General features: G+C 40.0%; 1 protein-coding gene across 1 annotated transcript in view; it reads right to left on the reverse strand.

The window, feature by feature from the left end:
- NR3C2 (nuclear receptor subfamily 3 group C member 2) overlaps window positions 1-17,798 on the reverse strand; it is a 368,768-nt gene that overhangs the window by 111,512 nt on the left and 239,458 nt on the right. Inside the window, exon 4 of the mRNA XM_060147724.1 lies at window positions 3,849-3,965. Within this exon, the coding sequence (XP_060003707.1) occupies window positions 3,849-3,965 (117 nt within the window). The remainder of the gene's footprint in view (window positions 1-3,848; window positions 3,966-17,798) is intronic.

Genomic DNA, 17,798 nt, shown 5'->3' on the forward strand with positions numbered 1-17,798 from the left:
AAAATGGACAGGTTAACAGTATGTATCACATGGTGTTATGTGATACTTAGAAGACACGACACATATATAGAGGGCTTAGCTGAATTCTCAGCACACAGAACCCTTAAAAATGCCAATTAATCATGCATTCACTCAACAAACAACTATTGAACACCTACTTGGTGCCAGGCACTGTTCTAGTTACTGGAGATAAAACAACGAACAAAGAGACCAAAATTCCTCCCCTGATGGAATGTATATTCCAGCAGAAAATATCTCACAGTTAAATAGCGCTTACAATTATTTACTCTTATTGCTAAACTAGTGGGTCTCAATGCCACCCAGGGCATACTTAGCAAAGTTTAGAAACATTTTTTTAAATTTATTTATTTTTGGCTGTGTTGGGTCTTCATTGCTGCGTGGGCTTTCTCTAGGTGCGGTGAGCAGGGGCTACTCTTTGGTGTGATGTGTGGGCGTCTCACTGTGGTGGGTTCTCTTGTTGCGGAGCATGGGCTCTAGGTGTGTGGACTTCAGTAGTTGTGGCACATGGGCTCAGTAGTTGTGGCTCACGGGCTCTAGAGCACAGGCTCAGTATTGTGGTGCATGGGCTTAGTTGCTCCACAGCATGTGGGATCTTCCCAGCCCAGGGCTCGAACCTGTGTCCCCTGCAATGGCAGGAGGACTCTTAACCACTGTGCCACCAGGGAAGCCTAGAAACATTTTTGGTTGTCACACTGGGGGAAAAGGGACAGCTACTGACATCTAATAGGTAGAGACAAGGAATGCTGATAAACATCCTACAACACACAGGACGGCCCCACAGCAAAGACCTATCTGGCCCCAAATGTCAACAGTGCAGAGGTTGAGAAACTCTGTTCTGAAGGTTATGTATGGACTCAACACAACCCTATGAGGTAGGAACTATAAGTATGGCTACTTCATTAGTATTTTATAGTAACTGATAGTAATGACATTTTATAAAGTACAGTATTTACAGTAATATTTACATAGTATATGTAAATATATAAGATTTGTAAAGCTATACAAAAATTGCAATACTTTAAAATATACCTCAGCAGTGTGTGTGTTTAAATTCAGATGGTAGATTTTACAAAACTGATTCAGAGTTCATTTTATGACCAACGGCTGTACCACTGTGCCATTTAGATTTTAAATTATTCATCTGGCCCGATCCTCGCTCACATGCTTCAGAAGGCGCTCTTTTGTGCCACATCTGCGCTGATTTGGACGTTAGAACAAGGAAGCAGTGTGGCACATCAGAACCTCCAGACCCGGGGTCCAGAGATCCAGATCTAGCTCCAGCATCTCACTGGCTGTGGCATCTTAGGGCAAGCAGCTTAACTTTTCTGGGCAACTGAGGTTCACCATCACCAACATGTGGGGCAATCGTGTCCCTCAGATCATGTGTGCAACTGCCATGGAATCTGCAGTGAGAGTTTCCACCACCCACCACACCACCAACGTGTACAGGTACTGACTTTTTTTCACTGTACCCTGACGCGTTTACTGTTCTCCACAGCCTAGGAGGTAGGCACAAGCTGAAGGAAACAGGGGCATGGAAAGGTGGTAACCTGCCTCTGAGGTTACAAGTTCAGGAATTGGCAGAACAAGGGTTCTCACCCAGGCAGCGTGGCTCCAGGGCCCGCCCTCTGGACCAGCATGGGCTGCTCTGGCTGAGTTCAAGCCACCCAGGATGCTCTCATAGGAGCAGTGCCACATGGCCACAGCTCATCCACCTCTTGATTCCCAAGAGCTGCTCTGTTCTGCATGCAGCCATGTTCCTCCCTAGTCCTGACTAGTCAGGCAGTTGGTGCTTTCATCAAAGCAAAGAGTGAAATCTCTTTGTGTTTCTTTTTCGAATTACTTTATTTCTTTTAAATAGGTAACTTGTGTACACAATACACGCATTAGTCCAATATGAAGTTCAAAGGCACAGAAGAATACACAGTGACAATTAATTTTCCTTCCTGTCCTTGTCTCCCAGCCACCCAGTCCTTTCTACTGAGACCACCACCATGACTAGTTTCTTGCATATCGTTCCAGAAATGCTCTATACAATATACATTCTTTTCTGAAAGCAGATATACAACTTGTAGTATACGAAACATACAATTTTGCAACCTGATTTTTTTCACTAAACAATATTTTGGAAATCAGTCCGTATAGAGCCCCCTTTATTCTTATTAGTGTCTGAGAGTATTCTATAATTTATTTCATCAGTTCTGAACAGATAAATATTTAATGTGTGTCTGATATTTAACAAGGCTACAATGAACATCTTATGCATATATCATTTCTTACATTGCCAGAATATACTTAGGATAAATTCTTAAAAGTGGCATTGGTGAGTCAAAGGCCTTGTGCCTTTTAACATTTTATTGAAATAGCTGAACTGCTCTCCATAGAGGTTATATCAATTTCTACTTCCACCTAAAATGCAGGAGATCAACACTGGGTTTTACTTTTATTTCTATACTCATCAAACAATATATCATAAAAATGTTTTATCTTTGCCATTTGCAAGAAATTGTATCTCATATTTTAAATTTGCATTTCTCTTATTAGGATTAGATTGAGACTCTTTTCATGTGTTTCAAGAACCAATTGTATTTCTTTTATTATTCTTTTCCCTATATTTTGTTCACATTCCTATTCTTTTCATTCTCATTTTTGTAATGAGTTGGTTTCTTTTTCTTATGGAATGAGACAAGCACAAGAAATAAACCCTTTGTCTATAAGCTGCAAGTATTTTCCCCCAGTTTTTTATTATTTGCCTTTGCAGTAATATTTGATTTGTAAGTAGTATTGATTTCCTCCAATCTTTTCTCTTATAGCTTCTGGGTTTATTTAATACTCAAAAAGTATGAAATACTCCACTTGCAGAATATAAAAATATCCATGTTTTCCTTCAGTCCTTCTGTGATAGCAGAATTTATTTTGGAGGATCATAGGAGTTTGGATTCAACTTTCTTGTTTTCCAGATGGCTTCGCAGTTGTCACAATAATTTCTATCGAATAACCTATCCTTTCCCCACTGATTTGAAATGCCAACTTTATTATATACAAAATTCTCATATTATTTGAATCTATTTCTTGACTTTCTGTTGATCTGACCCTCCATAAACAAACACACAGACCATTTTAACTACTGTAGCTCTGACATATGCTTTACTGTGTGGCAGAGCTAGTTGTCCTTATTATTTACCTTTTCCAGAATTTTGCTGGCTGTTCTTTAGGAACTTAGAATCACCAAGTGGTATTTCTGTTGGGCTTGTGTTCTATTCATAAAATAACTTAGAGAAAACTGATACCTTCAAGACGTTGAATCTCCCCACTCAGGGACGTTGTATACTTTTGTGTTTGGTTCAAGTCTTTACCTGCCCCACTCTTTTGGTGAGCTCCTGTAACATTTTTAAAGTTTTGTTTTTTTGGGTTTTTTTGCTTTTTCATATAGGTCTTCCTTTATTACATTTACTCCTAGAGTCAGGAATATATTCCTATCTGGTTAATGTTATCACTTATAGGTCTTACTTCTAAACAGACACAGTAATAAAAACTGTTAGCTATAGTTTTATGTAAAATATCATTCATTTTTGTTTTGGTTATGCACCCAGTTCTTGAAATCTTAGCAAACTCAAGAGGACCACAGCCACATAGCAGACTTGTTTTCAACTCCTTCTTCTAAGAAATATTTTTCTCCTGAAATGTTTTAGCATAAATGTAGAACTTACTCGATTTTTAGAAATCTTTGCTTCATGTTAGCTTCATCTTCAATTCTGGGAGTATAGAGCCTAGTGGTGTTATATCCATCTTAACAACTCTTACTGAACTAAAACTACAAAACTTACCTCCTAAATTCATTCCAGCTTGAAGACACTTCTGAAGTCTGCAGGCAGGGCAATTCTTCCGTCGAATCTTATCAATTATGCAATCATTTCTTCCAGCACATAAATAGTTGTGTTGCCCTGAATAAAATAATAAAGAACCGTTGTTACAATAAAGACTATTATATTAATATAAAGTACTAATATGTACAATCAGGTAATGAAACATCCTCTTTCCTGCCTTGAAATCTCTTCTTCAAAAAAGTAGAAGGGAAACATGATTTGCGAATAATATAGGTACAGAAATGGTCAGTTTAACACAGCTGAGACTTTAGGTTACAGATGATAAGCTTAATGTTTATTTCTAATAGGTTCCCATAGAAGTAAAGCTGCACTCCTCACTGTTTGAATTTCTTGGCATGCACCCTTTCAGGAGATGGTGCACATTTCATACAGCCATCACCCAGCACCAATCTAAACAAAGGCCCTGCTGCAGGGTGTTTTTTTTTTTTTTAATTTTATTGAAGTATGGTTGATTTGCAATGTTGTGTTCATTTCAGTTGTAGGGCAAAGTGATTCAGTTATACATACATATACATTCCTTTTCATATTCTTTTCCATTATGGTTTATCCCAGGATATTAAATATAGTTTCCCTGTGCGGTACAGTAGGACCTTGTTGTTTATCCAACCTATATATGATAGTTTACATCTGCTAACCCCAAACTCCCAACTGCTGTAGCTGTTTAAACTCCTCTGCCTATCCACATTTACACATGTCATTTCAACTGGAAGACTTGCAAATTATACAACTAGAAATGTAGAATGATTTCATTTTGCATGCCAAACTGGCACCAAAATAATTCAGATGAGGAATATGCTTGGGGAGGTGGCATCTACCGGCAAAATGCAAAACTGTACCCTAGCTCTATTATTCATTTATGTATTCCAATAAATATAAAATATCTACTGACCCTCCACTAGGGATCAGGCAGTATTAGACACACTGCGGAAACAGCAGTGAATAAGACAGACAAAAGTTCCTGTTCTCGTGACCCTACCGTGAGGGGGAGACAGTCAACAGACAAGGTAAGTAGGTAAAATGTACAAGTGCTGGACAGTAATAGATGCTCGGGAGAAAAATGAAGGGAAGGGCACAGGACATGGTGGAGGTGAGGAGGGTGCTGATATTTTAGAAAGAATGCAGGGCAAGCCTCGCTGGAAGGCGACTTTAAAATAAAGCTCTGAAGAAAAGGAAGGCGCTAACTATGTTGACATCTTGGGGAGAAAACAGAGTAGAGCAGAGGGAAAAGCAAATGAGGGAGGGCGGGGGTGGGGAGGAAACCTGGCATGTTTAAGGAACAGCCAAGGATGAAAGATGGAAAGAATGAGTGAACAGTAAGAGGAGACGAGGAAAAAGGGCCAACGTGACTCAGATCATGTAAGGCCTTATAGATCATGTTCAAGACTTGGAGTAGATGGGAAACCATGGGCCTAGAGGGCTTTTAGCTGAAAAGCCACTTGATGTGATTTACGTTTCACAGGATGGCTCTGGCCGCTGTATAGAAAACCGACTGCAGTGGACCGAGGACAGAAGCAGGGGGACTGGGGTAGCAGGCTGTCCCTGTAATCCAGGGGAAGATGATGGTGGGTTGGTGATGAAAAGTGGTCAGGTTCTAGAGGCATTCTGAAGGTAGAGCTGCTAGAATTTGCTGACAGATCTGAGAAAAAGGGGAGCTAAAGAGGCATGAAGATTCTTGGGTGGAACAATTAGAAAAATGGAACTGCCGTAAATTAAAATGAGGAAGACAGTAGGAGCACATGGCTTACGGCGAATTACCCTGGCTCAGTATCGGACATGCTAACTTTGAGACACTTGAGGTGTATCTAAATGGAAGTGCCTGCGGGTTGGTTAGACACACAGGTCTGGAGTTCGGGAGAGGTCTGTGCTGGAGATGTAATCAGCTTGTGGTCATTATTTTAAGCCGTGAGACTGGATGAGATCATATGGAAACTGGAAAGGGAAGAGGTCTGAGGACTGAGTCATAGGGTCATTGAAAACATGCAGAAAAGCAGAGGGTGTCTCACCGATGACTGTAAAACAGGGAACAGGCTCTAAAGCCCTCCCTTCAGCCTAGTACCATCACACTCCCTTCGTTGAGAATTACTAAGTAAATTACAGCAAATACTCAATAAAAATAATGTGTACTGCCCAATGGTATTAAAATAATTTAATCTATAGCTCATTCTCGGTAACATTATGGTAAATATTAGTAATGATGATCATAATAAAACAACAGTAATAGAATAGGGAAATCTATCAAAGTGAAGAAATGAAACTCCACCATTATAATAATCTAATGACTTTTTAAAAAATGGAAGGCTCTTAGTGAATATAAGTAGGTGTAGGTAATTACACAAAGGCAATCGATACCCACGGTAAAGACTATAACCGATTAATATAACATTTCACGTTGCTGCACAATATCTCAAGAAGTTACCACTTTAAAAATAAAACTTCAAGGCCCTATTATAGCACTATTTTATGTAAGCCTTACAACAACCCTATGACACAGGTAAGGTGATTATTATTCCTATTCTTCACAAGAAGAAACTCACGTTAGAACTGGTAAAGTAACTTCCCCAAAGGGTGGAATTGGAAGCAGAATTCAGTAAGTCTGACAATGTTGCTGGGTCTTAAGGCCACAGGCTTGTGGAAACATTAATTTGCAATATAATTTACTGGTGGTCCAACAGGATGCTGAAACTGCTCTTTGGAAACAACAAGCAAAGGAACATTCTTTGAATGAGGCATACTCTATCACCCAGTATTTGCATTGGCAACCAGCATTATGTGTCTTCCTTCTATCATGGTGTGAAATTAAATACAAAACCAAAGATTTCATCTATAATTCAAACTGAATTGAATAAAATTTAATGTCTAAAGAAACAACTAAATGTAACTTTAATTGGTTTCAATTCAACAATTATTTATTGGGAACCTACTATGTATGCAAGGCCACAAAACATTTGCATCAGGGGTTGGGGTAGTCTATGGTTCTTTCCATTTCTGGTAATCTACAATAAAATGTGACAGCCTCTTAGTTGCAGGCATACAAGAATGCATAAGAAATGGTCACTGTCTAATGCACACACTAGAAAACTTTCTTTTCTGGGTGTTCAAAAACAGACTTCTAAAAGCTGGGATTGTTTTATGAGGATTTCTCTTTAGTAAGCACCTTTAAAAAAATTCAAGTTACTGTAACAGCTGCAAAAAATTTCCTTCTAGGTACAATATATGAAATAGTATACCTGGTTTCTATCAGTCAGCGTGGTTGCAGCCACTGATTCATCTTCCACAAGCAGGATGGAGAGCTTAAGGGACAGCTGTGGGCATGTGTTACTAGTTTTCAGACAATTATCTGTCACTTATATTTTTAATTGTGTAAACATGAAAGACTTGAACTGCACCTACACAAACAGGTAATGTGTGTCCCATCCCTTAATCTATATTGAAAAACAAACAACCACCAAAAAACCGCAATGAAAACAAGAGAATGCATTTAGAAGATTTTAAAAACTTTTGATCATGTCCTTTTTTATTTTTTTTATTTTTATTTTTTTTGCGGTACGCGGGCCTCTCACTGTTGTGGCCTCTCCCATTGCGGAGCACAGGCTCCGGACGCACAGGCTCAGCGGCCATGGCTCACGGGCCCGGCCGCTCCACGGCATGTGGAATCTTCCCGGACCGGGGCACGAACCCGCGTCCCCTGCATCGGCAGGCGGACTCTCAACCACTGCGCCACCAGGGAAGCCCCATGTCTTTTTTTAAATACTGTGCTCTCCTAGTGTAAAAATAGCTAATTCAGAATAAGTCATACCCCAGGCTTTTGAGGGTAAGTAATTTTCTACTATAACATTAGTACTATATTAATAGGGCAGACAACCAGAATGCTGGGGACCAGACAGCGGAGGCTCTGAATAACAAGCTGGTGATGAGACTCCTGCTTACAGGATGTGAAGTCCAGAGCTGTATTTTAGAAACATTAATCTGAAGGTCATGTCCTAGATAGGTAGAATGGAAGTAGGGAACACTACTAACAATCTACTTGGAAGTTCTCAGAGACGGCCTCTTTGCAAGTTAATAGTTATATATTAATCAGAACATATAGCCACCGGAATAATCCTGTGGATTAAAAAAAAAAAGTCGGTGGTAAAGGAAACAAAGATTTATTTCTCATTCCACTTATATGTCCATTTGGGGAAGAATACCAGTTCTAGTAGTGGCAGAATAGCTTGAATCAGATAAGCCTCCTACAGAAAACAATTATAAACTGTCCACAAAAGGGGGGGAAAATATTTGAAGGCACTGGGGAGAAACCAAAAGAAAGGAGAGGCTGGAGGAAAACTGACTCTTGAAAAAAGAGAACCACCCTAGACATGATTCATGTTTGAACAGCTTTTTTTCCTTAAGGGCCTTAGACTCTTACACCCTTCAGTGGAGGCTAGATGGAAACCCTGCAACATCTTCAGTCCTACTGGCCTGAGAAGACAGAGAACAGACTGTGGGACTTTTAGAACAGCTAAATATTGAAGAAGGATAGATATTCTGGAAAGGAGGGGTGGACATATTAACTCCCCTCAAATTTTTGGCTGACCTGTGAACTGAGCATAAGACTCCAAAGAGTGAGAATCCAGGGGTGAAACAATTTAAGGCTTGAAAGAGGCTGAGCAGGTATTTGAGCTATTACTAATCACAGGGTGACAGAGTTTGAATCCCACTAAATCAGAAGGACACAATCAATACCTCAGGCTTTCCACTGAAATTGTAGAAGGTCCCTGCCTTTGGAGCAAATACTGTATCCTAGGATTAAGGCATTCACCTTAGGGTTAAAGGCACAACCAAAACAGACCTACCCTAAAAAAGCATACAGCAAAGGCCCCATAAGTTCAAAGTGATTTGTCAGTAATTTAATTGATTACAGAACAAAACTCAATATTCTTCAGAAAAATATAACAGAATCTGGAGTCTCCAGGATGTCTAGAATACAATAATAATTACTAGAAAAATGCAAACCAGAGTCAATAGAAAAAGTCACTAGCAACAGACTCACAAATGACCCAGAGGTTGAAATTACCAGATGAAGATTTTTAAATAGACTATACTTCTTAGACTATACAAGAAAATATGAATAAAAGGGTTAAAGAAATGGGGACTCTCAGAAGAGATTTGGAAACGATAAAAAACAAACACAAATGGAAATCAAAGAACTACAAAATAATACCTAAGATAGTTTTGGTTGAAATTAACAATATATTGGACATTAACAAAAAAATCAGTGAAATTAAAGAAACAGAGATATAAAAACTAAAGCACAAAGAGAAAACATTAAAAGATAAAAGGAGGGCTTCCCTGGTGGCGCAGTGGTTGAGAATCTGCCTGCCAATGCAGGGGACATGGGTTCAAGCCCTGGTTTGGGAAGATCCCACATGCCGTGGAGCAGCTAGGCCTGTAAGCCACAATTACTGAGCCTGTGTGTCTGGAGCCTGTGCTCCGCAACAAGAGAGGCTGCGATAGTGAGAGGCCCGTGCACCGCGATGAAGAGTGGCCCCGCTTGCCCCAACTAGAGAAAGCCCTCGCACAAAAAAGAAGACCCAACACAGCCATAAATAAATAAATAAACAAATAAATAAAATTTAAAAACAAAAAAAAAAGGTAAAAGGAAAAGGCATCGGGGCCTATAGGACAACATTAAGTAATTTACTGTATGTATAGCTGGAGTTCCAGAAGGAGAGAGATAATAGGTCAGAAAAATATATATAAAAATTTCCAAATTTGACTAAAACAACATCCTACAAATTTAGAAAGCTTAGCAAATGCCCCAAGAGATAAAGAAAATCACTATGGCACAACACGGTTAAATTGCCAGAAAAAAATATAAAGATTCTTAAAAGCATCCAGAACAACAATGACAAAATTACATCGCATTAAGGGGAACAAGGATAAGAATAATAAGTGAGGCCAGAAGACAAAATATAATACCTTTAAACTCAGAATAACCAATGGAAACATTTCTCAAAATGAAGGTAAAATAAAGACATTTTTGGATAAACTAAAGGTAAAAGAATTTGTTGCTAGTAGAATCACATAAGAAAAAAAAAGGAAGTCCTTTATGCTGAAGGGAAATGATACCAGAGAGAAATACGGATGTACATCAAAGAAAAGAATTAGAAATGATGAATAGAGAGTAAAATTTTAAAGAAATTTTCTTTCTTTTCTTAAATTCTTCAAAAGTCAAATTACTATTTAAAGCAAAATAAAAAATGTATTATGGGATTTATAAAAAAATAAAATGTGTATAAGTAAAATACCTAAAAACATAGCACAAAGGATAGGAAGAGACATAAATGGAATTTTACTGCTATAAATTTCTTACATTACACTTGAAATGGTATAAATTATTCAGGGTAGACTATGGTAAGTTAAGAGTACATTCTGTAATCCCTCAAGCAATGGTTCTCAAAGTATGGTCCCTTGCCAAGCAGCATCAGCATCACCTAAGAATTTTACAGAAATTTAAATCCACAGGCCTAATTCCAGACCTACTAACTCAGAAACTTTGGAGCAGGGCCTAGGAATCTGTGTTTTATATAACCCTTCAGGTGATTCTGTTGCACAATAATGTTTGAGAAATACTACCATGAAGCAACCACTAGAATAATAACACTAAGTGTAGCTCAAGGGACAATAAAGATATAAAATGGCATACTAAAAAAATATTCAACCCAGAAAGGACAGAAAGGGAAAAATGGGGGAACAAATAAAAGAGGAAACAAAAAGAAAACGAACGTCAAGATAAGAGATATAAATTCAAGTACAGCAATATTTACACTAAATATAAATGGTGTAAACACTCCAGTTAAAAGTCAAAGATGGCAGACTGGATTTCAAAAAGGCAAGACCCAAGTGTGTGTTATGATGCATTTTAAATATAAAGGCACAGACAGGGTGGAGGCTAAAAGATGGAAAAATATATGCAATAAAAAAATGCAAGCATAAGCAAGATGATGTGGCTACATTAAAGTCAGATAAAGTAGACTTCAAGAGAAAACCTGTCACAAAAGATAAAGGCTATCACTTCATAATTATTAAATTAGGATATAACAGCCCTAAATATCAATGCACCTAATAGTAGAGCTTCAAAATTCATCAACTAAAAATTAGTCAGAACTAAGGGGAAAAAATGCAAATCCAAAACCATAGTTGGAGATTTAAAAACCCCTCTCTCAGCAACTGATAGAACAATCACTATCTAGAAAATTAGTGAGGATACAGAAGATTTGAACAATATTAGCAAAAACCTTGACCTAATTAACATTTAAGTCACACAACTGCACAATACACATGTTCTTTTCAGGTGCACATGAAATATTCACTGAGACAGACTGTATCCTGAGCTTTAATACAAATCTAAAATTCTAAATAAAAGGATTGAAATAATGTACAATATATTTTCTGACCACAAAGGAACTAAATGAGAAATTAATAACAATGATATCTAAAAAAGCCCCATATTTGAAAATTAAGCAACATACTTCAAAAATTCTATGGGTCAATGAAGAAATCAACAAGGGAAATTACTGAAGGTTTCAAACTGAATGATAATGAAAATTCAACATATCAAACTTTGTTGCATACATCTAAAGCAGTACTTTTAGAATTTTTAGCTTTATATACTTCAATAAGAAAAGAAGAAGGGTTTAAAATTGATGATCAAAGATTCTACCTTAAGAAGCTAGAAAAAATAAAAACTAAGCCCAAAGCAAATGGAAGGAGTGAAATAATAGTGAATGAAATGAAATGAAAAAGAAAAAGGCAACAGAGAAAAATCAACAAAGGTAAAAGTTGGGTTTTGGTACATATTAATGAGGCAGCGGCAGAGAGTCTGCGAATTCCGTTCCACGTGTTCTCACCCTGGGCCCCAGGCTGATGGGGCAGCCACCATAGTGAGTATTGTGAGTCTCACGGCAGAGCAGTTATAGAATCTGACTTAGGAAATCTACTGCTCCAGCCCAGAGTGGGCAACTCATTCTTCATTGTTCAGATGTAGTCCAGTGACCCGCACCTAACTGCAAGGGAGGATGGAATTGTCATCTCACCTTGTGCCCAGAAGACAAAGAGCTGGAAATATATGGGGAACCTCACTGAAGACTACCTCCATGAAGGGGAAATGAGAACACAAAATTCAGCCTCCATATTACTTCCTCTCAGAAGTATTAAAATATTTACATTATTGCTTTTTTAGGGACAAATTAATTTTAATGGATGAAGTTGAGGCCTCTTTCCATAAATAGCTAAATTTTTCAAAACATTATTGAGAAGCTACCAGTACCTAATACATTTTTTTTTAAGAAAAAATCTATGGGCTATTTTAATAAAGAATGTAATCCAGTGACCACTCCACCCCTAAGTCCCCAAACCCACAACCCACTTTCTCAATGTCAGTACACTAATATGCATACATACTCAAGAATCTGTACAAAAAATTAGAAACTAAATAATTTAAAACCTTACTGGGTAAATGCAAATATCCCACGATTTTCAAATTGATAGTATTTCCTCATCAAAATATAGAGTAAGTTCTGTCTAGTTAGCTGGTAGCAAGCACTGTGATAGATACTCCAAAGAAAAAAATGCACAATTCCACAACATGGGGAGAAATAAAAGCTTAAAATAAATGGGATATGACAAAGATTCCAAAATATTCCTTTGAAATAAAACTTTTGTACAAAACGGCTGAGCCTCCATCTGTAGGCACTAAGGCACTCCACTAGAAACACTGTGGAGAATTAGTCTACAAGCTAATTGAGCAAGTAGAGATATGGTACAAACAGCATCCTGCTTGACACAGAGCTGCTACTACATGTATGAAACTCAGGACTTACATGTTCATACAGAATGTTGTATATAGACACAAACCTGCAGTCATGAATGTTCACACAAGACCTACTGGCTCCTAAGTAACTGGTTCACTAAAGACCCATACACACAAATCATTTCTGCCCCATCTCCAGCACCATACCTTTTAGATCCCCGCCTCTACCCACACACCAATTAAGAAAAAGAGCTCTGAGGATTTGCAAAGAAGCAGCAGAAAGGCAGAAACAGCTTAAACCAAGGTCAGAATCCCAGGCAGGATGTTTGTACCTTCTTGGTGTCCTAAAGTACTAAATACTTCCCCTGTAAGGTCCGAATCACCCTTCATGTAAGTTGGTTAGGTTGCCTTAAATCAAAACTATTACAGAGTCATTCAGATGTAAAAGCATCTTGTTTAAGAATGAAAATCTGTCCAGCAGGGCTCAGGGAACTCTAGTCACTCATCCATCTGTGTATACTAGCTCAACGCATCTCCTGCCTGAGGTAGTGGTCGCTTTTTGGAGAAAAGGAAGAAAGGAAGAAAAGGAAGAAAGAAAATAGAAAGCTGTCAAGGTTACAGTAAACTTGGATGGGGTACCAGGAGGATTAGTTAGTACATGTATAAAATTAATGTACAGGGAAACCACAAGTACTCTGATCAAAAGGGAAATGCCTATAGACTTAAAAAAACCAAAGCCCAAAACAACCAAAGTTGAGTTCAAAAACAAATCAGGGCTTCCCTGGTGGCGCAGTGGTTGAGAGTCCGCCTGCCAATGCAGGGGACACGGGTTCGTGCCCCGGTCCGGGAAGATCCCACATGCCGCAGAGCGGCCAGGCCCGTGAGCCATGGCCACTGAGCCTGCGCGTCCGGAGCCTGTGCTCCGCAATGGGAGAGGCCACAACAGTGAGAGGCCCGCGTACCACAAACAAACAAACCAAAAACAAATCAAAAGTATCATTTTTTTCCAGCTATGATATTGCTTTTAACTGTCAAATAATTCAGTGTTTAAAGTTAGTTTCATTCTTTAAAAAGTTACTGAACCCAATACAAATTATCTTTTAAAACTGTCAATTACTTTGAATTACTTGGGCTGGTCCCAAATGAGAAAATACAGATTGGGTGACATATGGATCTTGCCTCAAAGCATCAACAATGCTAGAATGGAAAAGGTGGAAACATGGAAGGCGGTAGGGAGAAGACAGTAGGAAGGGCACGATTTTGAAACCAGATTCACCTGGGCTCCAATCCTACCTCAGTCAACAGGGAACTATGAGTTCTCAGCCAAGTTGTTTAATGGTTCTGAGCCTCAGCTTTCTGATCTATGATATGGACACAGTAATGCCTACTTTGTAGGTTGCTAAATGTAGGTTGCTATTATATATAAACAAGAAGCACAAAGCCTGGCCTGAGGTACTCAAAAAAAAAAAAAAAAACGGTGATAGTTATCATCCATCATTCAGTTGGTTAGGTCTTAAAAAAAAAAATATGAGAAAATCCAAAGAACAAACACAGTCAACTCTTACATATAAGTGAGTAAAGATTTTCCTGTGGGAGCAACTATGACCACTGAATTAAGAAGGTTTCTAGATGAAAAGGGTCCACTTGAGACACGACAAATACTACTCAGCTCTGATCTCATCTTCAAGCCTTAACTTTTTCTAAAGGCTGGCAAGGATGTGAGAATGGTGAACTATATCCTTTTAAGGTAAACACAGGACAAAAAGCCAGGACTCTCCCATCTGTTTGCAACTCAGCTAAGAATTCTACAGCAGTGTCCAAGACTGTAAGAGTGGTGTAAGATGCTGGCAAGTTATAACTCCCCTGCATTATTGTTCCTCATCTCCCCTGTCTGTTTTTGGTTACACCTTAATATCCAAACTCTTAAAAGTCGGTAGGTACACATGTTCAGTGGCAGAAGGAAAGGTGAACCCGGGAGACTGAATTCCATTCTGCCAGATGGGGGTAGCAGATACTTAGGGGCAAGCAGATTGAGGACCAAAGACCCTTGCAAAGAAGCAAAATAGGTTCTGGGATTAATTGATTTTATTGAAGTAGACTTGATTTACAATGTTGTGTTAGTTTCAGGTGTACAGCAAAGCGATTCATTTATACATACATATATATATATATCTATTTTTTCAGATTCTTTTCCTTTATAGGTTATTACAATATTGGGTATAGTTCCCTATGCTACACAGTAGGTCCTTGTTGGTTATCTATTTTATATATAGTAGTGTGTATATGTTAATCCCAAATTCCTAATTTATTCCTCCCCCGACCCCTTTCCCCTTTGGTAACATAAGTTTGTTTTATGTCTGTGATTTAAAATGAGTTCCCAGACCATGATTTAATTCCATTCAGCAAAGATGTCTAAAGCAAGATATAAAGAGGCAGAACATGGTCCATTCCTTCTAAGACCGTAACATTCTAAAGGCTGGGGAAATTTAAATGATTAAGAGAAATCACATGGGACTCTTGTGAGTTTAAAGGCGGAAGTGATTATATCTGAATGGGGAGATGCACAAGGCTTGATGGAGGAAGAAAGCATCTGACGTAAGCCTTGAAGAGTGTTGTGGATTTGAAACATGGAGAGGACAGGCATACAGGCACCCCAAGTCAAGGATGGGCACAGGGAAAGGCAGAGACACAGTTCCATGTGCAGTGAGCAACTGGTCTGGTGGGTGGAAGCCCAGGAAGGCAGGGGTGCAGAGAAGGAGCAAGCAGCTTCTACGCACTCTGGTGACCAGAGGATGTGCAGGGGCTGCCAGTGCCACGGGAGCTCCTAAGCCCTCTCTTCCCTTCTGGTTTCAGACCCACACAGGCATGTACCTGCGGAATGCCCCACCTGAACGCCTGACACTTCAAACCAAGCTTAACGTCCCCACCACACACGCAGCCTCCTCTATTCCTTGTCCTTAAAGCTACAACCAGGAGTCACAACTAGAAGCCCCTGATCTTCCCTGATTTACACCCCAACCCCAGACATCCTCTCTAATCAATTGATCACGAGATCCTGATGACCCTTCCCCCAAGTTTCTCTTGAATCCTCTCCATGGGCACCAGTACCTTCTCCCCTTATTTCAGGGTCTCTTGGTTAAACTTCTAAATTAGGAAGTTTGAACTCTTGCTTACTATTCATATGACCTCAGACAAGTGACTCAACCTTTCTGCCCATCAGTTTTCTCCTTTGTTAAATGGGAATTCCCCAGATGCCTATCATGAGTGCCTATCATGAATTACCTCATGAGCTCCCCTGAAGATTAATACACCACACACGGCACTGGAACAGTCGCTGGCCTCCAGTAAGGATCCAAGGAATGGTAGCTGTTATCACTGTAGTATTGCTACTGTCACGTGTTACTGCTGTTATCACACATTACTGCATATTACCTTCATTACCTCAATGGACTTGTAATGAGTCTACCTGCCTCTACTATTTCCCCATTTCTAAATCAAAGGAGTCTTAAACTTCAAAAGCTTTCTAAAAAAATTAACTCTTGGGCTTTCCTGGTGGCGCAGTGGTTGAGAGTCCACCCGCCGATGCAGGGGACACGGGTTCGTGCCCTGGTCCGGGAGGATTCCACATGCCGCGGAGCGGCTGGTCCCGTGAGCCATGGCCGCTGGGCCTGCGTGTCTGGAGCCTGTGCTCCGCAGCGGGAGAGGCCACAACAGTGAGAGGCCCACGTACCACAAAAAAAGTAAAATAAAATAAAAAAAATAACTCTCACACAGACCTCAACTTGTTAAAACAGGGAAAGAAGAGCTACTCTGGTTGAAACGAATGTAAGGGAGCTTCCCGGGGCTGGCCTCCACTTTGTACCCGTCAGTGGTCCAGGAGGTACCCACTGGACCCCTAGGGCTCCTCTGAGCCCCCATCTCCCATACAGCCTGCACAGTGATCCTTCGAATCACAAATCTGATGAGCGCATCCTTTGATGAAAGGCCTTCTAGGGCCCTTCACTACTTAAACTCTGAAGTTCAAACTCTTACCCACCTTATTCAAAGTGACACCGGGGAGGGGAGATGGGAAGGTGGGCAGAGCTCAACGATGCTCTTAGCAAAACTTACTGCCATTTCGGGAAAAGTACGCAAAGCTTGGATCAGAGGCATTTGATACAGTAGCACTGGATCGTTACTTTCATTGGTGTTTTTACTCTTGGTGTTTCATTATTATTATTGGTATGAAAGACAATATATTTTGAGGCATATCTTAACAAAATGGAAAAACTCAGAAGATTGGTCGCTCTGTATATCTGTATCCCTGTTCACATGTACAGACACGTAGGTTGGTCCTGAATCACGAACACCGTCTTTAGAGACATCCTAAGGCTGCAGACGGGTCGTGCAGCCCAGAGGCAGGCCCCTGCCTGGCTGACGCACGTGGGTGTTCAGCCGTACTTTGGGGCAGCACCTGTGGCACGTGTTCCCCATCAGCTCTTTTTCTGACCTCAGAAAGGAGTGTCCTATTCCTGCTCTTCTCTGACTCCACTGATCTCATATCCAGTGCTATCTGTGGATACGCACACTCTTTCAAGTCCCCAGCAATGTTCTGTGCCTTCCAGCTACATCGTCTGGAAATACTCTATCTCCTTTTCTTCCACGTGGGAGCTAAGATAAGGATGACTCACAATCCAGGTCGTCCCCTTTTATCAAGTAAAATACTAAAGTTCTCAGGTCAGATTAGATATGGAAAGGACCAGGTTCTAGAAGCCCCCAAACCATCATGAACACCTACAAATACCTTTTAGAATCTACACGAAAGAGGCGCGGAGAAAGAGGTGGTTGAACTTGATCCTACGAGCAAGCACTTCACCAGGCAGGAAATTTAAGTGATTTTAGACCGAACAGAATGCCCCAAATTCCATGTGTTGAAAAAAATGACTTCTCATCACACCGAATATTGACATTTGGCCCTACCCAGCATCCCAGATCCCTTCCCATGCCCTCAGAGAAGCTGTGCCTGGGGCCTCAGATCAGGTATCCCGGAGGGGACCGCTTCTGTCCCCACCCCCAGCCTGATGTCTCCTTCCAGGCGGAGGCAGCTGCATGGATGCCAC

The sequence above is a fragment of the Lagenorhynchus albirostris genome, chromosome 4, assembly GCF_949774975.1.
Source record: "Lagenorhynchus albirostris chromosome 4, mLagAlb1.1, whole genome shotgun sequence".
In the NCBI taxonomy this organism is placed as follows: Eukaryota; Metazoa; Chordata; class Mammalia; order Artiodactyla; family Delphinidae; genus Lagenorhynchus; species Lagenorhynchus albirostris.